General features: G+C 40.0%; 2 protein-coding genes across 3 annotated transcripts in view; both read left to right on the top strand.

The window, feature by feature from the left end:
* The window catches only part of gstt1a (glutathione S-transferase theta 1a), a 124,989-nt gene extending 123,298 nt beyond the window's left edge, over positions 1-1,691 (top strand). For both annotated transcript variants that reach the window (XM_061039033.1, XM_061039032.1), the window contains 3 exons: positions 81-237; positions 950-1,126; positions 1,308-1,691. In XM_061039033.1, the coding sequence (XP_060895016.1) occupies positions 81-237; positions 950-1,126; positions 1,308-1,508 (535 nt within the window). In that variant the 3' untranslated portion in view covers positions 1,509-1,691. The remainder of the gene's footprint in view (positions 1-80; positions 238-949; positions 1,127-1,307) is intronic.
* An 8,260-nt stretch (positions 1,692-9,951) lies between these two features.
* On the top strand, positions 9,952-22,648 carry p2rx7 (purinergic receptor P2X, ligand-gated ion channel, 7). Its single transcript, XM_061039014.1, has 14 exons — positions 9,952-10,059; positions 13,117-13,417; positions 13,695-13,842; positions 13,919-13,990; positions 14,084-14,156; positions 14,801-14,897; positions 15,657-15,737; positions 16,022-16,157; positions 18,748-18,884; positions 19,292-19,382; positions 20,237-20,302; positions 21,192-21,296; positions 21,474-21,581; positions 21,926-22,648. The coding sequence occupies exons 2-14, from the start codon at positions 13,302-13,304 to the stop codon at positions 22,412-22,414; spliced, it is 1,719 nt and encodes a 572-aa protein (XP_060894997.1). The 5' UTR covers positions 9,952-10,059; positions 13,117-13,301; the 3' UTR covers positions 22,415-22,648.
* Positions 22,649-23,256: the final 608 nt, after the last annotated feature.

Raw genomic sequence — 23,256 nt, forward strand, 5'->3', positions numbered from 1 at the left:
CCGTCCTTCATCAGTTCATGTTCACTCTGTTAAATACGTTTCTATGGTAACATCATTCTTTGATCCTCTGTTTCCTGCAGCACAGCCATCCTGAAGTACCTGGTGCAGAAACACTCGTCCACCGTGGCCGATCACTGGTTTCCGGCCGACCTGCAGCAGCGAGCTCGAGTTAATGAGTACCTATCATGGCAGCACATGAACCTGAGAGCTCACGGGTCCAAGGTGTTCCTGCTGCGGGTACGTCCAGTCTCTGATCTGATCTGAGTCTCGATAACTTCATCATGAGATCAGCTGATAGTTCAGTGGTAGAAGACTTCTGGTGTCCTCCTGCTACAACGATTATAATAACTTTATACTGAAGTTATTTATAGAGCATGTTTAAAACAACCTCAGCTAACCAAAGAGCTAACAGGTTAAAAAACAACAACAATAAACGACACAATGAGCACGATGAAATGTAAAGATCAACTCGTATTAAAAGCAAACAGAAAGAGGCGTGTCTTCAGCAGCAGCGGCTCCACTGTACGAGTCTGCATCTTGGGACGCTTGGGATGCTAATGTTAGCATGCTAATTTTGAATTGGCATTTCTTCAGACAGCTCTCATCAGATCCATCAGGGCAGTCTCTCTTTCAATCACAGAACTGTGTTGGCTTGATGCATGAAGAAGACATGCTAATGTTAGCATGCTAATGTTAGCATGCTAATGTTGAATTGGCATTTCTTCAGACAGCTCTCATCAGATCCATCAGGGCAGTCTCTCTTTCAATCACAGAACTGTGTTGGCTTGATGCATGAAGAAGACATGCTAATGTTAGCATGCTAATGTTAGCAGCCAACACAAAGTGCAGCTGAGGTAAATGAGAGGACAAAAAGTTCTTCAGAAATGTTACAGATTGAGTCTTTTGGGTTTTGGAGGAGCAGATCTCTGATGTGTGTCTCTGTGAGCAGGTCCTGTTTCCCATCATGATGGACGCGGAGGTCCCCAAGGACAAGATGGACGCCGCCGTGGAGGATCTGAACCAGTCGCTCAAAGTCCTGGAGGAGAAATTCCTGCAGAACAAACCGTTCATCCTCGGCGACAAAATCTCTCTGGCTGATCTGGTGGCGATAGTCGAGATCATGCAGGTACAAATCATTTACTGATGATGTGATTTAAAATGTTTTGACCATGGTAGGGTAGCAGAGAGAACTCCCATGATTCCCCGCCAGCCTCGACGTCATCTTTGTTATAGTTTTGATGGAGAGCCCCCTGGTGGTGGTGTTTATATACCGTGGGTTTAATGTTGTGTATTTGTGCGCTCTGTAGCCCGTCGGCACCGGCCTGGATGTGTTTGCGAGCCGGCCGAAGCTGACGGCGTGGAGGGAGCGGGTGAAGAAGGAGTTCGGGGAGCAGCTGTTCGACGAGGCTCACGAGCTGATCATGAAGGTGGACGCTCTGGCACAAAAGATGGAGAACAACAGCGAGCTGGAGCAGCTCAAACCCAAGTTTCGCAAAGTTTTCAGCTGAGGAGGCTCGAGTGAAGATCAACGTCAGAAATCATCTCGTCGTGATGAAGATCAGAGATGAGTTTGAGCAGGAAATAAAAACCTGTTCAACTGTGCAGCTTTAATGTTTTCAATCTGATTCATGTAAACACTCTTTACACATGTTAATGAAACCTCTAACCCTGCAAAAATACATCTCAACAAACTGAGAAACTTTTAGCTGGAAATCCAAAAAATAAAAAGTGCTTTATAACAACTCTTGATGTATTTATTTTTTTTACGGCAGAAGAAAATATTTAGAAATGTCTGTTGTGTGTTGTGTGTTGTCTGTTGTCTGTTGTGTGTTGTGTGTTGTGTGTTGTGTGTTGTCTGTTGTGTGTTGTCTGTTGTGTGTTGTCTGTTGTCTGTTGTGTGTTGTATGTTGTCTGTTGTGTGTTGTCTGTTGTGTGTTGTGTGTGGTGTGTTGTCTGTTGTGTGTTGTGTGTTGTGTGTTGTATGTTGTCTGTTGTGTGTTGTCTGTTGTCTGTTGTGTGTTGTATGTTGTCTGTTGTGTGTTGTGTGTTGTCTGTTGTGTGTTGTGTATTGTGTGTTGTGTGTTGTGTGTTGTGTTGTGTGTTGTGTGTTGTCTGTTGTGTGTTGTATATTGTATATTGTGTGTTGTGTGTTGTGTTGTATGTTGTCTGTTGTCTGTTGTGTGTTGTGTTGTGTGTTGTGTGTTGTCTGTTGTGTGTGTTGTGTTGTGTGTTGTCTGTTGTGTGTTGTCTGTTGTGTTGTGTGTTGTATGTTGTCTGTTGTGTGTTGTGTGTTGTGTTGTGTGTTCTGTTGTCTGTTGTGTGTTGTGTGTTGTCTGTTGTGTGTTGTGTGTTGTGTTGTGTGTTGTGTGTTGTCTGTTGTGTGTTGTCTGTTGTGTGTTGTGTGTTGTCTGTTGTGTGTTGTCTGTAGTCTGTTGTCTGTTGTGTGTTGTGTGTTGTGTTGTATGTTCTGTGTTGTGTGTTGTATGTTGTATGTTGTCTGTTGTGTGTTGTGTGTTGTCTGTTGTGTGTTGTGTGTTGTATGTTGTGTGTTGTGTTGTATGTTGTCTGTTGTGTGTTGTGTGTTGTCTGTTGTGTGTTGTGTTGTGTGTTGTGTGTTGTATGTTGTCTGTTGTGTGTTGTGTGTTGTATGTTGTGTGTTGTATGTTGTGTGTTGTGTGTTGTCTGTTGTGTGTTGTGTGTTGTCTGTTGTCTGTTGTGTGTTGTCTGTTGTCTGTTGTATGTTGTGTGTTGTATGTTGTGTGTTGTGTGTTGTCTGTTGTGTGTTGTGTGTTGTGTGTTGTGTGTTGTATATTGTATATTGTGTGTTGTCTGTTGTGTGTTGTGTGTTGTCTGTTGTGTGTTGTCTATTGTGTGTTGTGTGTTGTATATTGTATATTGTGTGTTGTCTGTTGTGTGTTGTCTGTTGTGTGTTGTGTGTTGTCTGTTGTGTGTTGTCTGTTGTGTGTTGTCTGTTGTGTGTTGTGTTGTGTGTTGTGTGTTGTGTTGTCTGTTGTGTGTTGTGTTGTGTGTTGTGTTGTGTGTTGTCTGTTGTGTGTTGTGTGTTGTGTTGTCTGTTGTGTTGTATGTTGTCTGTTGTGTGTTGTGTGTTGTGTGTTGTGTGTTGTCTGTTGTGTGTTTTGTTGTCTGTTGTCTGTTGTCTGTTGTGTGTTGTGTGTTGTGTTGTCTGTTGTATGTTGTGTGTTGTGTATTGTGTGTTGTGTGTTGTCTGTTGTCTGTTGTGTGTTGTCTGTTGTGTGTTGTGTGTTGTGTTGTGTGTTGTGTGTTGTGTGTTCTGTTTGTTGTGTGTTGTGTGTTGTGTGTTCTGTTGTCTGTTGTGTGTTGTGTGTTGTGTGTTGTGTGTTGTATGTTGTATGTTGTCTGTTGTGTGTTGTGTGTTGTCTGTTGTGTGTTGTATGTTGTCTGTTGTGTGTTGTGTGTTGTGTGTTGTGTTGTATGTTGTGTGTTGTGTGTTGTCTGTTGTGTGTTGTGTTGTGTGTTGTGTGTTGTCTGTTGTGTGTTGTGTGTTGTATGTTGTGTGTTGTGTGTTGTGTGTTTTATGTTGTGTGTTATGTTTGTTGTCTGTTGTGTGTTGTGTGTTGTGTGTTCTGTTGTCTGTTGTGTGTTGTGTGTTGTCTGTTGTGTGTTGTGTGTTGTGTGTTGTCTGTTGTGTGTTGTCTGTTGTGTGTTGTCTGTTGTCTGTTGTCTGTTGTGTGTTGTCTGTTGTGTGTTGTGTGTTGTGTGTTGTATGTTGTGTGTTGTGTGTTGTGTGTTGTATGTTGTATGTTGTGTGTTGTGTGTTATGTTGTCTGTTGTCTGTTGTGTGTTGTGTGTTGTGTTGTGTGTTCTGTTGTCTGTTGTGTGTTGTGTGTTGTCTGTTGTCTGTTGTGTGTTGTGTGTTGTGTGTTGTCTGTTGTGTGTTGTCTGTTGTCTGTTGTCTGTTGTGTGTTGTGTGTTGTGTGTTGTGTGTTCTGTTTGTTGTATGTTGTGTGTTGTGTGTTGTATGTTGTCTGTTGTCTGTTGTGTGTTGTGTGTTGTGTGTTGTGTGTTGTGTGTTGTGTGTTCTGTTTGTTGTGTGTTGTGTGTTCTGTTGTCTGTTGTGTGTTGTGTGTTGTCTGTTGTGTGTTGTGTGTTGTGTGTTGTGTGTTGTGTGTTGTCTGTTGTGTGTTGTATGTTGCCTGTTGTGTGTTGTCTGTTGTCTGTTGTCTGTTGTGTGTTGTCTGTTGTCTGTTGTCTGTTGTGTGTTGTGTGTTGTGTTGTATGTTGTCTGTTGTGTGTTGTCTGTTGTGTGTTGTGTGTTGTGTGTTGTGTGTTGTGTGTTGTCTGTTGTGTGTTGTATGTTGTGTGTTATGTTGTATGTTGTCTGTTGTGTGTTGTATGTTGTGTTGTATGTTGTCTGTTGTGTGTTGTCTGTTGTGTGTTGTGTGTTGTATGTTGTCTGTTGTGTGTTGTCTGTTGTGTGTTGTATGTTGTGTGTTGTATGTTGTGTGTTGTGTGTTGTCTGTTGTGTGTTGTGTGTTGTGTGTTGTATGTTGTGTGTTTTCTGTTGTGTGTTGTCTGTTGTGTGTTGTCTGTTGTGTGTTGTGTGTTGTGTGTTGTGTGTTGTGTGTTGTCTGTTGTCTGTTGTGTGTTGTGTGTTGTGTGTTGTGTGTTGTCTGTTGTGTGTTGTGTGTTGTGTGTTGTATATTGTATGTTGTATGTTGTGTGTTGTGTGTTGTGTGTTGTATATTGTATGTTGTATGTTGTGTGTTGTGTGTTGTGTGTTGTCTGTTGTCTGTTGTGTGTTGTGTGTTGTGTGTTGTCTGTTGTGTGTTGTATGTTGTGTGTTGTCTGTTGTGTGTTGTGTGTTGTGTGTTGTATATTGTCTGTTGTATGTTGTGTGTTGTGTGTTGTGTGTTGTGTGTTGTATGTTGTGTGTTGTGTGTTGTATATTGTGTGTTGTGTGTTGTGTGTTGTATGTTGTATGTTGTATATTGTATGTTGTATATTGTATGTTGTATGTTGTATGTTGTATGTTGTATATTGTATGTTGTATATTGTATGTTGTATATTGTATGTTGTATATTGTATGTTGTATGTTGTATATTGTATGTTGTATGTTGTATATTTTATGTTGTATGTTGTATATTGTATATTGTATGTTGTATGTTGTATGTTGTATGTTGTATATTTTATGTTGTATGTTGTATATTGTATGTTGTATGTTGTATGTTGTATATTGTATGTTGTATGTTGTGTGTTGTATGTTGTATATTGTATGTTGTATGTTGTATGTTGTATGTTGTATATTTTATATTGTATGTTGTATGTTGTATGTTGTATATTGTATGTTGTATGTTGTATGTTGTGTGTTGTGTGTTGTATGTTGTGTGTTGTATATTGTATGTTGTATGTTGTATGTTGTATATTGTATGTTGTCTGTTGTGTGTTGTGTGTTGTGTGTTGTATGTTGTATGTTGTATATTGTATGTTGTATGTTGTATGTTGTATGTTGTATATTGTATGTTGTATATTGTATGTTGTATGTTGTATGTTGTATGTTGTATGTTGTCTGTTGTGTGTTGTGTGTTGTGTGTTGTATGTTGTATATTGTATGTTGTGTGTTGTGTGTTGTGTGTTGTATGTTGTATATTGTATGTTGTCTGTTGTATGTTGTGTGTTGTGTGTTGTATGTTGTGTGTTGTATGTTGTGTGTTGTATGTTGTATATTGTATGTTGTATGTTGTATATTGTATGTTGTATATTGTATATTGTGTGTTGTGTGTTGTATGTTGTGTGTTGTATATTGTATGTTGTATGTTGTATATTGTATGTTGTATATTGTATGTTGTATATTGTATGTTGTATGTTGTATATTGTATGTTGTATATTGTATATTGTGTGTTGTGTGTTGTATGTTGTGTGTTGTATATTGTATGTTGTATGTTGTATATTGTATGTTGTATATTGTATGTTGTATATTGTATATTGTGTGTTGTATGTTGTATATTGTATATTGTATGTTGTATATTGTGTGTTGTATGTTGTATATTGTATGTTGTATATTGTATGTTGTATATTGTGTGTTGTATATTGTATATTGTATGTTGTATATTGTATATTGTATATTGTATGTTGTATATTGTATGTTGTATATTGTATATTGTATGTTGTATGTTGTATATTGTATGTTGTATATTGTATGTTGTATATTGTATATTGTATGTTGTGTGTTGTGTGTTGTATGTTGTATGTTGTATATTGTATGTTGTATATTGTATGTTGTATGTTGTATATTGTGTGTTGTGTGTTGTATGTTGTGTGTTGTATGTTGTGTGTTGTATATTGTATGTTGTATATTGTATATTGTGTGTTGTATGTTGTATATTGTATATTGTGTGTTGTATGTTGTATATTGTATATTGTGTATTGTATGTTGTATATTGTATATTGTGTATTGTATGTTGTATATTGTATGTTGTATGTTGTATATTGTATGTTGTATATTGTATGTTGTATATTGTATATTGTATGTTGTGTGTTGTATATTGTATGTTGTGTGTTGTATGTTGTGTGTTGTATATTGTATATTGTATGTTGTATGTTGTATGTTGTGTGTTGTATATTGTATGTTGTATATTGTATATTGTATGTTGTGTGTTGTATGTTGTATATTGTATATTGTGTATTGTATGTTGTATATTGTATATTGTGTGTTGTATGTTGTATATTGTATATTGTGTATTGTATGTTGTATATTGTATATTGTGTATTGTATGTTGTATATTGTATGTTGTATATTGTATGTTGTATGTTGTATATTGTGTGTTGTGTGTTGTATATTGTATGTTGTGTGTTGTATGTTGTGTGTTGTGTATTGTATGTTGTATATTGTATATTGTGTGTTGTATGTTGTATATTGTATATTGTGTATTGTATGTTGTATATTGTATATTGTGTATTGTATGTTGTATATTGTATATTGTATGTTGTATGTTGTATATTGTATGTTGTATATTGTATGTTGTATATTGTATGTTGTGTGTTGTATGTTGTGTGTTGTATATTGTATATTGTATGTTGTATATTGTATGTTGTATATTGTATATTGTATGTTGTGTGTTGTATGTTGTGTGTTGTATATTGTATATTGTATGTTGTGTGTTGTATATTGTATGTTGTATATTGTATGTTGTATATTGTATGTTGTGTGTTGTGTGTTGTATGTTGTATATTGTATGTTGTGTGTTGTGTGTTGTATATTGTGTGTTGTGTGTTGTATGTTGTGTGTTGTATATTGTATATTGTGTGTTGTATGTTGTATATTGTATATTGTGTGTTGTATGTTGTATATTGTATATTGTGTATTGTATGTTGTATATTGTATATTGTGTATTGTATGTTGTATGTTGTATATTGTATGTTGTATATTGTATGTTGTATATTGTATGTTGTATGTTGTGTGTTGTATATTGTATGTTGTGTGTTGTATGTTGTGTGTTGTATATTGTATATTGTATGTTGTATGTTGTATGTTGTGTGTTGTATATTGTATGTTGTATATTGTATGTTGTGTGTTGTATGTTGTATATTGTATATTGTATGTTGTGTGTTGTATATTGTATGTTGTGTGTTGTATGTTGTGTGTTGTATATTGTATATTGTATATTGTATGTTGTATGTTGTATATTGTATGTTGTATGTTGTATATTGTATATTGTATGTTGTGTGTTGTATATTGTATGTTGTGTGTTGTATGTTGTGTGTTGTATATTGTATATTGTATGTTGTATGTTGTATGTTGTGTGTTGTATATTGTATGTTGTATATTGTATATTGTATGTTGTGTGTTGTGTGTTGTATGTTGTGTGTTGTATATTGTATATTGTATATTGTATGTTGTATGTTGTATGTTGTGTGTTGTATATTGTATGTTGTATATTGTATATTGTATGTTGTGTGTTGTATGTTGTATATTGTATAATGTGTATTGTATATTGTGTGTTGTATGTTGTATATTGTATATTGTGTATTGTATGTTGTATATTGTATATTGTATGTTGTGTGTTGTATATTGTATATTGTATGTTGTATGTTGTATGTTGTGTGTTGTATATTGTATGTTGTGTGTTGTATGTTGTATATTGTATGTTGTATATTGTATATTGTGTGTTGTATGTTGTATATTGTATATTGTGTATTGTATGTTGTATATTGTATATTGTGTATTGTATGTTGTATATTGTATATTGTATGTTGTATGTTGTATATTGTATGTTGTATATTGTATGTTGTATATTGTATGTTGTGTGTTGTATGTTGTGTGTTGTATATTGTATATTGTATGTTGTATATTGTATGTTGTATATTGTATATTGTATGTTGTGTGTTGTATGTTGTGTGTTGTATATTGTATATTGTATGTTGTGTGTTGTATATTGTATGTTGTATATTGTATGTTGTATATTGTATGTTGTGTGTTGTGTGTTGTATGTTGTATATTGTATGTTGTGTGTTGTGTGTTGTATATTGTGTGTTGTGTGTTGTATGTTGTGTGTTGTATATTGTATGTTGTGTGTTGTATGTTGTGTGTTGTATATTGTATATTGTATGTTGTATATTGTATGTTGTATATTGTATATTGTATGTTGTGTGTTGTATATTGTATGTTGTATATTGTATGTTGTGTGTTGTGTGTTGTATGTTGTATATTGTATGTTGTGTGTTGTATATTGTATATTGTATGTTGTGTGTTGTATATTGTATGTTGTATATTGTATGTTGTGTGTTGTGTGTTGTATGTTGTATATTGTATGTTGTGTGTTGTATATTGTATATTGTGTGTTGTGTGTTGTATGTTGTGTGTTGTATATTGTATGTTGTGTGTTGTGTGTTGTATGTTGTATATTGTATGTTGTGTGTTGTATATTGTATATTGTATGTTGTATGTTGTATGTTGTGTGTTGTATGTTGTATATTGTATGTTGTGTGTTGTATGTTGTGTGTTGTATGTTGTGTGTTGTATATTGTATGTTGTATGTTGTATGTTGTATGTTGTATGTTGTATATTGTGTGTTGTATATTGTATGTTGTGTGTTGTATATTGTATGTTGTATGTTGTATGTTGTATGTTGTGTGTTGTATATTGTATGTTGTATGTTGTATGTTGTATATTGTGTGTTGTATGTTGTATGTTGTGTGTTGTATATTGTATGTTGTATGTTGTATGTTGTATATTGTGTGTTGTATATTGTATGTTGTGTGTTGTATGTTGTGTGTTGTATGTTGTGTGTTGTATATTGTATGTTGTATGTTGTATGTTGTATGTTGTATGTTGTATATTGTGTGTTGTATATTGTATGTTGTGTGTTGTATGTTGTATGTTGTATGTTGTATGTTGTATGTTGTATATTGTGTGTTGTATATTGTATGTTGTGTGTTGTATATTGTATGTTGTATGTTGTATGTTGTATGTTGTGTGTTGTATATTGTATGTTGTATGTTGTATGTTGTATATTGTGTGTTGTATATTGTATGTTGTGTGTTGTATGTTGTGTGTTGTATGTTGTGTGTTGTATATTGTATGTTGTATGTTGTATGTTGTATGTTGTATGTTGTATGTTGCATATTGTGTGTTGTATATTGTATGTTGTGTGTTGTATATTGTATGTTGTATGTTGTATGTTGTATATTGTATATTGTATGTTGTATGTTGTATGTTGTATATTGTATATTGTATGTTGTATATTGTATGTACATCTCAGAGGGGAATATTGAATTTTCCCCTCTGAGATGTATCACAGTAGAAGAATTTGTGGAAATATTAAAATGCAATCCACAAAAAACTGAACTCCAATAAAACAGTGAATGTTCTCGTTACATTCCCGCTCTGCACACAGACGCCGTCTTTGTTTCCTCACAGAGATCGTCTTTGTCCTGCAGAGAACAGAACTCGTCTTTCTCTCAGAGACGGACACCAAACAGATTATTTTCAAACCAGACGTGTTCAGACGGTTATATTTGTTCCATTTATTAATCTGTGCACATGAAGAGAGAATCCAGGATGTGATGCAGTGACTTCAGGTGAGTGCAGGTGAAACAACACCGCCATCTGGTGGACGCCTTTTGCTACAACAAGCGTACTTTATATGTTGTTCTTAATCTCTGTGTGCCTTTATAACGCTGGAAACAATTATTACTTTATCATTATTTAATCTACGATGTGTCTGTCTGTCCTCAGAGAAGTTTAGGTTTCATCTTTAGATAATGAGAGTCAACATGCAAACATATTCTTATAGATATTCATCAGTCAGAAGAGGACAAGGACTTATAATCTTCAATCTCAGAATCTTTTCTTTCTGTCTGTTCCATATGTCAGAACTGAACCGGGGAAAAGCATTTAAGTTTGCTGCTCCCTTTACTTTGAACAGATTACAAAAAGAGCTGAAAGTTAATGAACTTCTCTCGTTGGATGCTTTTAAGAGGAAGTTAAATGACTTGGAGGCTGTAGATGTTCTTCCTGATCTATTTGTGGAGGATATTTGACAAACATTTTGCTGTTTGGATTTGTAATTTGTGTCTTTTAATGTCTGATGATTTATTTTGTATTTGAATGTTTGGCTGCTGGTTATCTGTGTGAAGCTCTGTTAATGTTTTGCTGCCTGTCTCGGTCAGAACACTCTTTGAAAAGAGATTTTTAATCTCAATGAGTTTCTTTCCTAGTTAAATAAAAATAAATTTAATAAAAAGGGAAATGTTCTACAGGTCCATCAGGTTTGAGAAGCTGGGATGAGAAATTATTTAAAAATGATCTTTGATATGACGTTGATTAATATCTGCAGAACTTCCTCATGCACATAAAGCTAATGTACAAGAAGTCTTTGACGGAGCATAACTTCTGTTTCTTTTTGGATCCGTCCTGTTGGAGGCGGCTTTAGTCGAGACAAATTCATTTAATCCAGTCATTACATTTAAGATCTTTTCTGTAGATCTTTTTTAAAAATGTTTTATAACTGTGTGACCTCAGAGAAAACATCAGAGGAGAATCTTTCTCCAGTGTGTGCAGCCTATAACGAAGTGCCTTAAACCTGCATTCTTCTTAATGACCAGCAGGGGGCGACTTCACTGATTGTAACAGGAGGAAGATTTCACTTCTTGATTTATTCTCTTTGTAAATATTTTCCTGATGAGTTCATGGACTCAGTCTCTAGTTTCAAGTCTTGTTCAATACGGCGGTGTCTGGAATCTCACCGGGAAGGGAGCTTACCAAACGCTGGATTTGATTGAGTTAGGCCCCGTGTCCACCTAGTTTTTCAATGACGAGAGAGAGCGTTTGAAGCAGCCGCTCCGAGCGCTTCAGTTGAAAATCTTTAAACTTTTCAGAAAGGCGCTGTTACCGTCACCGGCTCCGCCCCCCGAAGTACTGGACATGATGTTAACTTGTCTTCTCAGCAGTGATGCTCGGCTACATGTGCCGCAGACGGTGCTGAGAGGATTTTAGAGCTCCCTCTGCTGGACAAACTATGTGATAACATCATTGTTTTCTGCACTAAATGTTGAGTTAAAGATTTAGTCTGTAAATCAAACTATTGTGAAGCATGCTGTGAAATAAAGGGACACCAGTAGACAGAATAATGTGACTAAGTCAGGAATGTCAAAAATCCAGAGCATCTCAGTGTGCATGACTGATTGAAATGGCTCCTTTAGTTGTAATCTTAATGGGTGTGTGTGTGTGTCTGTGTGTGTGTGTGTGTGTGTGTGTGTGTGTGTGTGTGTGTGTGTGTGTGTGTGTGTGTGTCTCTCTCTGTGTGTGTGTGTGTGTGTGTCTCTCTGTGTGTGTGTGTGTGTGTGTGTCTCTCTCTCTGTGTGTGTGTGTGTGTGTGTGTCTCTCTGTGTGTGTGTGTGTGTGTCTCTCTGTGTGTGTGTGTGTGTGTGTGTGTGTCTCTCTGTGTGTGTGTGTGTGTGTGTGTGTCTCTCTGTGTGTGTGTGTGTGTCTCTCTGTGTGTGTGTGTGTGTGTGTGTGTGTGTGTGTCTCTCTGTGTGTGTGTGTGTGTGTGTGTGTGTGTGTGTGTGTGTGTGTCTCTGTGTGTGTGTGTGTGTGTCTCTCTCTGTGTGTGTGTGTGTGTCTCTCTCTGTGTGTGTGTGTGTGTGTGTGTGTGTGTCTCTCTCTGTGTGTGTGTGTGTGTGTGTGTGTGTGTGTGTCTCTCTGTGTGTGTGTGTGTGTCTCTGTGTGTGTGTGTGTGTGTGTGTGTCTCTCTCTCTGTGTGTGTGTGTGTGTGTGTGTGTGTCTCTCTCTCTGTGTGTGTGTCTCTGTGTGTGTGTCTCTCTGTGTGTGTGTCTCTGTGTGTGTGTGTCTCTGTGTGTGTGTCTCTCTGTGTGTGTGTGTGTGTGTGTGTGTCTCTCTCTCTGTGTGTGTGTCTCTCTCTGTGTGTGTGTGTGTCTCTCTCTGTGTGTGTGTCTCTGTGTGTGTGTGTGTGTGTCTCTCTGTGTGTCTGTGTGTGTGTGTGTGTCTCTCTCTGTGTGTGTGTGTGTGTGTGTGTGTGTGTGTGTGTGTGTGTGTGTGTGTGTCTCTGTGTGTGTGTGTGTGTGTGTGTCTCTCTGTGTGTGTGTGTGTGTGTGTGTGTGTGTGTGTGTCTCTCTGTGTGTGTGTGTGTGTGTGTGTGTGTGTGTGTGTCTCTCTGTGTGTGTGTGTGTGTGTGTGTGTGTGTGTGTGTGTGTGTGTGTCTCTCTCTCTGTGTGTGTGTGTGTGTGTGTGTCTCTCTGTGTGTCTCTCTGTGTGTGTGTGTGTGTGTGTGTGTGTGTGTGTGTGTGTGTCTCTGTGTGTGTGTGTGTCTCTCTCTGTGTGTCTCTCTCTGTGTGTGTGTGTGTGTGTGTGTGTGTGTGTCTCTGTGTGTGTGTGTGTCTCTCTGTGTGTGTGTGTGTGTGTGTGTGTGTGTGTCTCTCTGTGTGTCTCTCTCTGTGTGTGTGTGTGTGTGTGTGTGTGTGTGTCTCTGTGTGTGTGTGTGTGTCTCTCTCTGTGTGTGTGTGTGTGTGTGTGTGTGTGTGTGTGTGTGTGTGTGTGTGTGTCTCTCTCTGTGTGTGTGTGTGTGTCTCTCTCTGTGTGTGTGTGTGTGTGTGTGTGTGTGTGTGTGTTCTCTGCAGCTGGTGATTTAGGCAGTGAGAGCAGCTGCAGTAGTGAGGAGGAGGACATGTGACCGAGCACACAGGAAGAAGAAGAAGAGTGAAGACATGAGTCACAGATTCCTCCTGCTCTCTCAGAGGAACTTAAACACATCATAAACAAACAGACCGACAGAACCGGCTGCAGCTCCGGTACCGGGCTCAGCATGTCGTGCTGCCGGTTTCTGTGTCAGTATGAAACCATCAAGCTGGTCCGGATCCAGAGCGTCCGGCTCGGTTCTCTCAAGTGGAGCCTGAATGGATTCATCCTGCTGCTCATCTGGTCAGTTTTACCGTTTTTACCGTTTCTGCAGGCTGAGGGGGGGTTGATATGACGTAAAGAAAGTCCCGTTAACGGGTTGATATAACGTAGCCTAGATAAAGTCCCGTTATGATGAAAGTGTGAGTAAAAAAAAGTCATGTTAATGGTTTAATATAATGTAAAAACAACAAAAAAAACAAGCTCCGAGTTTGATATGAGGTAGAGAAAGTCCCGGTAACAGTTTGGTAAGGTGTGAACTCTCGGTTGTTTACATCGTGTTTGTTTGTTTACTGTGCAGCGTCATGATGCTCTGGAACCGGAACTATCAGGAGTTCGAGCTGGTCGTGAGCTCCGTCACCACTAAGGTGAAGGGCGTGGCTCAGACTCACCTGGCCGGGGTCGGGGACGTGGTGTGGGACGTGGTGGACTACAGCGGACACTCACAGGTCGGTCCTCGGGGTCGTTAATGTCCTGGTGTTAAAGCAGAGAATTGTTGAAAGATGTTTTTATTTTTATTTTCAGGGTAAAAACTCTTTTTTTGTGGTGACGAACGTCATCGTGACGAAGAATCAGAAGCAGGGAAAATGTCCAGAGGTGACTCATCTTTTTATATTTAATATTAAGTTGAATCTTTGTCTTCCACTCGATGAAACATAACTTCTGAAGATACGATGATTGTTCTTGCAGGTTCCTGTTAAAGGCAGATTGTGTCGCTCTGATAAAGACTGTGAGAAAGGAGCCTGGGATCAGCTCAGTCATGGTAAACTTTAACAAATTATTATCATTGCTTAAATTAAGAATGGATTAGCCCCTCCCCTTTCCCCTCCTTATGGGCGGCCTTGCTAATGACCAGCAGGGGGCGACACCACTATAATTGCAAATATTTGTCCTCATGAGTCTATGGTCTCAATCTCTAGTCTTAGGTCTTCTTCAACACAGCATGATGCTCATTTAGTACACTTGTCTCAGTTATGAAATCAGAAGAGAAATAAACCACCTAACAACACAGAAAATCATCAAAAATGAGATATATGTCCTCTAATCTATTATTGGATCGACAGATTTTACCTTCAAAGGTCCTGGGTCAGGGTCCAGGTCTGTAAACGGTGGCCTCCTTGTTCGGCTTATTTGACCTCGTGGAAATGAAAACAGTTATTTAAACATGTAGAAGCTGCTTTTTGTGACTTCCAGCTTCCAGATTTTGAATAGTTGAGCGGTGATACTTTACTTCTTATCAGCAGCCGTCACCTGTTTCCACACGATGAAGAGGAATTTATTGTGAACCTGCTGCAGCTTTACCTCTCAGCTCTCTGCTAAACCACAGATTTGGGTGACACCTCTTTAAAGCAGAACTCAAACCTGAGTTAAGACTCTGTGAAGAGTTTGCTCGTTTTCTCTCTGCAGGGGTTCACACAGGATCGTGTGTAAAGTTTGACGTTGTGAAGAAAACTTGTGAGGTTTCTGCGTGGTGTCCGGTCGAAACAAAGACAAACCCTCCCAGGTAAAACCCCTGCTGTGAGCAACTCCTCCGTTTTATATTCTGCATCTAAACCTTCTATTGAAAGCTCATCTTTCAGGTTCATATGTTTGTACACTCCAGCGGTCACGAATGATTCTACTATTATCTTCAACTCAGAAGACTTTGCACCACTGGCGCCGGAATAGTGTGGACACAGAGACGTTTTGTCCCGACACTTTAAGATGTGAGGGTAATGCTAAGTCAGAGCACCGTGATCATTTCAGCGTCTATATTTTCTCTATGTGCCACGAGTGACTCTGGCAAGAAAACCCACCGTCACCGAGTCACAGCTGTGTACCCCTGCCCCCAAATAATTACATTACCTGCAGCGATCTAACAGCAGCAGAAACGAGTGTGAGTCTCAGTTTGAGTAATTACAGACAAAGCACATGGAGTTGTCAGCATATATATATTAAAAAAACAGCATGGGACCCAGAACAGAACCCTGTGGGACACCACATGACAGAGGTGCTGTTAGAGAGTTAGGATGCAAACCAATCCAAGACACTACCAGAGAGGCCCACCAGCTGGTTCAGTCTATTTTAAAGAACACAACTGTCAACAGTCTCAGCAAAGAGTTAACACATACATACATTCAAATCAACAAAAACAAACGTTCCTCACAGGAGCTTTGGGTGCACAGCTGTTTAGTCTGTTTTGGAAGTAAAGGAGCTTTCAGTGTGTTTCTGTCAGTGATATGTTTGTATTAACTGTTTGATCTTTTATTTTTCTATAATGTAGACCCGCTCTGTTGGCAGCAGCTGAGAACTTCACCGTGCTCGTAAAGAACAACATCAGGTTTCCTGCCTTCAAGTTCATCCGGTGAGAGTTTGATAAGGATACAGGATTACGTGATACACAGACTGAAACATCAGATTTTCTAAAGATGAGGGTTTGAAACAGTTTCCTTAAATAAAGCGAAGCGACAGCTGTGTGAGCCAGCAGCCAGGTTTCACATGGCAGGAACTTTAAAACATTGAATCATTGTTTTTCTCTGTTTTTCTGTTTTGTTGTGCAGCTGCAGAGAGACCTTTGGCAGACTCTTCTTGTTGGTCTGTTCAAGGAACTCTTCATCTTTTAACCTAAAGTCTATTTGTTTGTCTCAGGAGAAACATCCTCCCTAACATGAACGACGCCTACCTGAGGAGCTGCGACAGAAGAAACGACTCGCTGTGTCCCATCTTCAGACTGGGAGACGTGGTCAGAGAAGCCGGAGAGAAGTTCTCCGAGATGTCTGTGGAGGTGAGGATTCACATCAGGCAGACGTTCAACATGAGTCTGGATCTACTCGAGGCTTCTGCCTGTTAAAGGACGTTTTCTGTCGTCTAGCTCTTTTTGTAAAGACGTTTTAGATAACTTTTGTTGTGATTTGATAACATCGAAATAAGAATCCACTTGACTTCACAGTTAGTATATTTCTGCCTTGAAGGTGAAATTCATTTTCTCTCAAACCGGCTTTTTCTTCATTAAGTTAATTAATATCAACTGACATTTTTGTTATTTAAATTAGTTATGTAGTCGAGTTAAATTTATAGAGAACATTTTAAGACAGTAGGAATGACCATTCTGCGTTGTCGAGGATAAGCAAGCTCAGGCCTTCACCTGCATACACCCGACCCCCATGCCTGTTCCTCGAGTGGTGGACTTACAGGGTGCTTCAGGTTCAGCCAGGTAGAGGAGGGTTTCCAGTTTGGGGGCCTAAAAAATCTCATCTCTGCTTTTTGCAGATGATGTGGTTCTGTTGGCTTCTGCAGACTGGGACCTCCAGCAGGCATTGGGACGGTTTGCTGCTGGGCTGAGGTTCAGCACTTCCAAGTCTGAGGCCGTGGTTCTATGCTGGAGTGAGTCTTTGAAGGTGTTTAAGTATCTCAGGGTCTTGTTCACGAGTGAGGGTAAGATGGACCTTGAGATTGACAGACGGATTAGTTCAGCGTCAGCAGTAAGGTCGGTGTTGTACCGGACGGTCGGGGTGAAGAGCGAGCTGGGCCCTGAAGGCAACGCTCTTGATTTACCGGTTGACCTTTGTTCCAACCCTCACCTGTTTGTCATGAGGTTTGAGTAGTGACTGAAAGAATGAGTTTCCTCCTGAGGGTGTCTGGACTCGGCCTCAGAGAGAGGGGGAGGAGCTTAGACATTCAGGAGGAGCTTGGAGTAGAGTCGCTGCTCCTTCACATCGAAAGGAGCCAGTTGAGGGGGTTTGGGCATCTGGTTTGGATCCTCCTGGACTCCTCCCTTTGGAGGTTTTCTGGGCATGCCTAACTGGGAGGAGACCCCGGGAGTTCGCTTGAGGGATTATAGATCCTGTCTGACCCGGGAACGTCTGAGAATCCTAAAGGAGGAGCTGGAAAATGTTGCTGGGGAGAGGGACGTCTGGGTTGGCTTACTGTTGCCACGGCGACACAACCTTTTTCATTTAATTTCAAACCTTTATTTATTCTCGAAAGGACACTTAGGTTTCCCTCATGTCCAGTGCTGTCGAGATTACAAGCACAAAAAACAACAACAAACACTTAAAATGGGTTACATTCAAATTAAAAAGACGTACAATTCAAAACAAAGTGGCTAGAAATCAAACTCCTAAACTCTGTAAGAGGGGGAACATCCTCAGATAAGTTGAAGAATGAATGGATGGTTTGATGGATGAAATGACCGTAGTGAAGAAAACTCAGGAATGATCAAACATTAACAGAAACAATTCATCAAAGTGACCTTGGTAAAGACATAACGAACATCCTCGTGCATGTCTTCATGTTTCCTTTAGACGTCTGAAAATAAGAGATGGATCCACGAGTCTTTACATCCACTTTCTCTTTTTCAGTTTTGTTCAGTCAGCAGATTTTTATCCAGAGGAAGAGAGCGAGTAAAGCTGAAATGAAACAACTGAAAAGAGGAAGTGTTTGAACGGAGAACTTTCTTTCTCAGATTGTGACGATAGAAAAAGAAACGTCAGCTTTTAGTTTCTATAAAAAGAAGAGTTCTGTGTTTGTCTTAAGATGATTCAGAATCAGAACCGGTGAGGTTAAGCATTGATCATTTATTAAGTCTGTTGTTTTGGATACTGGCTGGGAGGTCTGAGGTGTGAGAGCAGGGTTCAGGTGTCTGGGTTTAAAGTTTCTCAAGTGTTCAGAGATTCAGATTCAGAGGCAGCGTTGCAGAGGGGAGGTCTTGGAATATGGAAGACTGGTAGCACGGAAATCTGTGAATCAGTGTAACTGAAGTTTTCAAAGGGGACATATTATAAAATATCCACAGTGTTTTTGAAAATATATTTGGGTTCACACACAAACAGGGAGAAGAGGAGGGGAGAGATGCTGACATCCTCACGATGATGATTATGATTAACTGTGTGTCCATAAAGTCAGGATAAAGAATCTGATTTTCAGGCTCATTATTTAACGTTTCTTCACTGTGAACATTTTTCTACTCAAGTTTTTGTGCGAGTATTTTGAGAATTATTATCACAAAGGAATTCAAAAAGATGAGACTTTATTCTGGTGGAGTTTAACAGGTTGAAGTTTTTACTTTTTCTTTATTTTATGAACTCCCTTTTTAGACTTTCCTCAGTAAACCCGCTCCTCACAGCTGAAATACTAAAATGATACTCAATGCCTCAACAACTAATGTGCAGTTTTGTAATTAATTGTTCATAGTAATTAGAATCTGTTGCAACATTAAGAACATTATGAAGCTGTAACATCTCATTTTGAATAAACACATCTTTATAAAACTAGTTTCTGTATCAGTGTCAGCTGAGAGAAATAAAGTGTGTAAATACTCTGACTCCTTTTTCAGGTTTTTGTGGTGAATAATGCATCTCCTCTGTTGACCACAGGGGGGCGTCATTGGCATCATGATAGAGTGGGACTGTAACCTGGACCGTCTGATGCAGAGCTGCCTGCCCCGATACTCCTTCAGACGTCTGGACGAGAAGGAGAGCAACAGGACGCTTTACCCCGGACTCAACTTCAGGTGAGCTTCAGGCTGTGTTGCAAGAGGCAGCTCATCGATGTTTGTTTTAAATTCTGACTTTGGACGTTCATCTTTTTTTAATCCTTGAAGAATAAAGTTTAGAGGATGATGTCATCATCCTGTTACTTAAAAGTTGATGTGATTGGTGCAGACAGAAGGGGTAAATAAATGCTCTTCATTCATTCAGGTGTGCACACAAACTTCAGTCCCCCCCCCCCCCCCACTAGTGCTTAAATACTTTTACTTTAAAAAGTGGTGAAGATTATTCACAGTGAAGAATAAGAAGAAACTTTAAGTGAAGTCAAAGACCTGAACACGGTCCTGATCTGTAAATAAATGATATAAAACCAGTTTTCATGGCTGGATATCGAGATTAGATTTAAACGTTGATCATGTCTTCTGATCAGGTACGCAAAGTACAACACGGTGAACGGCGTGGAGGAGCGAACGCTCTACAAAGCTTTTGGGATCAGATTTGATGTCATGGTGTTCGGACAGGTGGGTCGGGTTTTATTGTTTCTCTTTAGACGCTACATTCTGTGTTTTCTGCACAGATTTCATTCCTTTAAAACAACAATCTGTAAGATGTGCAGCTTCTCAGTCGTCCAGGTCATGGTACTCAAAGCTTGATCAGAAGGCAGCTGGACTGTTTGAAGATCTTAAAGACGTTTCACTCTCTCCTCCTCCGAGAGGCTTCTTCAGCTCTAAACTTTCTGGTGGGCGGAGCTAGATTTAAGCCTCTGTGGATCATTAGCATGCTAATGCTAAAGGATGACTCACATCAGAGTAGCTGAGTTGTTAACCTCTAGGCGAAAGGAAGAATAATTAATAAAACTTGTTTTACAATCAGTTTGGAGGAAGAGAAGAAGAGAAACATAACTTTAAAATCGTGTGTGTGTGTGTGTGTGTGTGTGTGTGTGTGTGTGTGTGTGTGTGTGTGTGTGTGTGTGTGTGTGTGTGTGTGTGTGTGTGTGTGTGTGTGTGTGTGTGTGTGTGTGTGTGTGTGTGTGTGTGTGTGTGTGTGTGTGTGTGTGTGTGTGTGTGTGTGTGTGTGTGTGTGTGTGTGTGTGTGTGTGTGTGTGTGTGTGTGTGTGTGTGTGTGTGTGTGTGTGTGTGTGTGTGTGTGTTCAAGGTTTTACTGTGAAATATGTAAAAACGTGCTAAACCCTAGAGCTAATGATTAAAAATAGTAGTTTAATAAAAAGCCTCAAACTGTGACTGACTCTAAACATGTCAGCTGATTTGTTCTTCTCTCAGCTGGTACGACAAGTGAAGGAAACCCTGACACTCCACTGAGGCGTTAAAGGGTTAAAATAAAGAACCAATGAATGAGAGTTTGTTCTGTTCTGCAGGCGGGAAAGTTCAGCTTCGTCCAGCTCATCATCTACATCGGATCAACGCTGTCGTACTACGCTCTGGTGAGAGAACGACCACGATATTGTCTATCAGTGCTGAACGCTGTGAGCTCAGTGTGAGAGGAGGAGGAGTCTGGACAGACAAACCAATCAGAGCTCAGACGATACCACTCCATACAACATGGCCTGTGACCAATATCCTTTATTTAATCATTCTTTGTCATAAGGTGCAGAGATTAAAGGAGCAGTATGTAACTCTGACCCCTAGTGTTTAAAATGAGTACTGCAGTCTAAATTCTAAACATCATAGAGAGCTGTCTCCCCCCCCCCCCCCCCCTCTAGAGTCCATGCTCACACAGGTCACCATGTGGTGGACTCTGAAGCTTCAGTGTTTATCCAGCTCTGCATGGGTCTGTAAACCTTTCTGTGTTCTAACCTCTCTCCATTTTTCAAAAGCATCTCCAATATTGATCCTAGTTTGAGCACGTTTCTGCTCGTGGAGCTTATTAGAAACATGCAGAGGCTTTTTAGGTCGGGTACAATCACTTCTATCTGAACCACTTCTCTTGCCCGCTTCCATCGCTGCAACACCTGTTGACCTGATAACTGCTCTCATATCTGGCGTCTTTTCCTCTCAGTTCTAACATAGATTTAGTGTTTTAAGGATCATATTTCATCTCTTTATGCTTTTTGATCTCTAACAAACATTTTGTGTTCATGTGACAAATAACTAAATCTGTTTCTCTTCTTTATGATGTGCGTTGATGTTTAAATGTAACTGGTATTATTAACTGGTATATAAATTTAACTGGTATTATTAACTGGTATATAAATGTAACTGGTATTATTAACTGGTATATAAATGTAACTGGTATTATTAACTGGTATATAAATGTAACTGGTATTATTAACTGGTATATAAATGTAACTGGTATTATTTCTGTCTCTCCAGACGACCATAATGATCGATTGGCTGATTGGAACGAGCTGTTATTCTGCAGAGGTCGGACAAAACTACTCTGAGAAGAAGGTGGAGTCGGTGAAGGACAAACAGAAGGTGAAGATTCTTGTGTGTGTGTGTGTGTGTGTGTGTGTGTGTGTGTGTGTGTGTGTGATCATTATGACCCTGTTGGTGTGTGTGTGTGTGTGTGTGTGTGTGTGTGTGTGATCATTATGACCCTGTTGGTGTGTGTGTGTGTGTGTGTGTGTGTGTGTGTGTGTGTGTGTGTTGCAGTGCGTCCTCTGCGTCTCCTACGTCGATGAGAACAACATTCGACTGGTGAAGAGATCTCAGAAGAAAAGTTTACAAGACATCAAACCCTCGTCTGTTCAGCCACGAAAGGTACGAAAGTCCAGCGGGAACTTCCTGTGTTGAAAATGAGCCAATGAGGAAGTGCAAAACAAAACTGCAGTTCCTCGAGTGTCCACTTGAGGCTGTCACATACACACCCCCTTATTAAAATGACCATATTTAAAATCTCTGTCTTTATCGGCACAGAGAGTACGCAGGGTTCTACGTCATTGGGGTTTGACTGATCTGACTTCAAGCGGCCGCATTAAAGCGATGAACTGATAACGCCGACATGCAGATCGCTGCTCTTCTTTAATATTCCTCTCGGCTCGGCGCTCAGTTGTCTTTATGTTTGTGAGCTGTAATTAGTTGGTGATTTATTCTCATCCTGACAGGAGGACACGGGACACCTGAGGGCCGTCCTCCTTCTGCTGCAGACAGATCGTGAAGCTCCGCCTCCTCTCAAACCCGTCATGAACGCGGGGCCTCGACGCCCCTCCTGGTGTCGGTGTGACCGCTGCTCGCCGTCGTCGCTCCCGCACGAGGAGCTGTGCTGCAGGAGGAGCGACGGCGCCTGCATCACTTCGTCTCCTCTGTTCGAGCAGCTCGTGCTGCGTCGCCCCCTGCTGGAGGCCGTCCTCCTGTACAGGGACCCTCTGACTCCGCCCCCCGGTCCGGCTCAGACCGCCGCCCTGCGTCACTGCGCCTACAGACAGTACATCAGCTGGAGGTTGGGGGTCCCGCCTGCAGACACCCACCCTGCCATCCCACGCTGCTGCGCGTGGAGGATCAGGGAGGAGTACCCGAGCCCGGACGGACAGTACAGCGGCTTCAGACCGGCCAGGGCGCCGTCTATGCAGGCGTGCGCTAACGGAGAGCTGTGAGAGGAGCGTTTACACAACACTAACACACTAACAGTTTTTCATGTTTAATCTGCCTTAAAAAGACAAAGAAATGTGTAAAATAACGTCACTAAGCTGCACAGGAAACAGAAACGGGTCAGTGTACGTCGGCCTGCGTTCAGTTTCCTCGCTGAGTCAACAAATCTGTGAACTTTCACACATATGTTGTAAAGTCTTCTGCCTGCCCAGTAAAAACAAATACAACAACTTCTCTTACTCCCTTTCCCTTTTTCCTTTACATGGTAACATTAACGCCACATTAGCTCAGATCAAATATCTCTGACACGGAGAGATGAGTGAAAGATTGTAAATCAGAAAGAACATCTGCAGACTTACAGCCTGTCCTCAGAGCACGCTGCGAGGGACCTTTAGCATCAAAATCAAAGTGATTCTATTGATTTCTATTTGATTGGCCTTACTGCCCGCAAGCGATGCAGAGCGCTGTTTAAACCCTGACGCCCCGTTTCTATTTTCCTCTCTGTTGCTCTCTAAGACGGACGAGGAATGAGGAAATAGGAAGGATGAAATAGGGGCTCTACAAGGCACTCTCTCTCCTCCCTCAGCAGAGCTTGTTAGCTCGTTGTACAAACTGGAGAAACACTGCTCAGCTCACCGCGTGCCGTTTCTTGACGAGCCTCTGAGAGTTGTCCATACAAAGCGCCACACTTCAGTTTGTCCACCTTCAAAATAAAAGCACCAGATGTCATACTGTTTGCAAGGAGGGAACTGACATTCACAGAGCAGAGAATTAAATATTTAAAATCCCAAGACAAGATGCAGCAGGTTGATTAGAGCACGGAGATGGTAGAGGTGGCGTGCAGACA

Source organism: Labrus mixtus, chromosome 5 (assembly GCF_963584025.1).
Source record: "Labrus mixtus chromosome 5, fLabMix1.1, whole genome shotgun sequence".
NCBI classification, from domain to species: domain Eukaryota; kingdom Metazoa; phylum Chordata; class Actinopteri; order Labriformes; family Labridae; genus Labrus; species Labrus mixtus.

Excerpts from the sequence above, each read along its gene's own strand:
- p2rx7 (XM_061039014.1), top strand. The coding sequence starts at position 13,302 with ATGTCGTGCTGCCGGTTTCTGTGTCAGTATGAAACCATCAAGCTGGTC. Across the intron at positions 13,843-13,918 it reads ACTACAGCGGACACTCACAG|GGTAAAAACTCTTTTTTTGT; the intron begins GTCGGTCCTCGG and ends TTTTATTTTCAG. Across the intron at positions 18,885-19,291 it reads TACCCCGGACTCAACTTCAG|GTACGCAAAGTACAACACGG; the intron begins GTGAGCTTCAGG and ends TCTTCTGATCAG.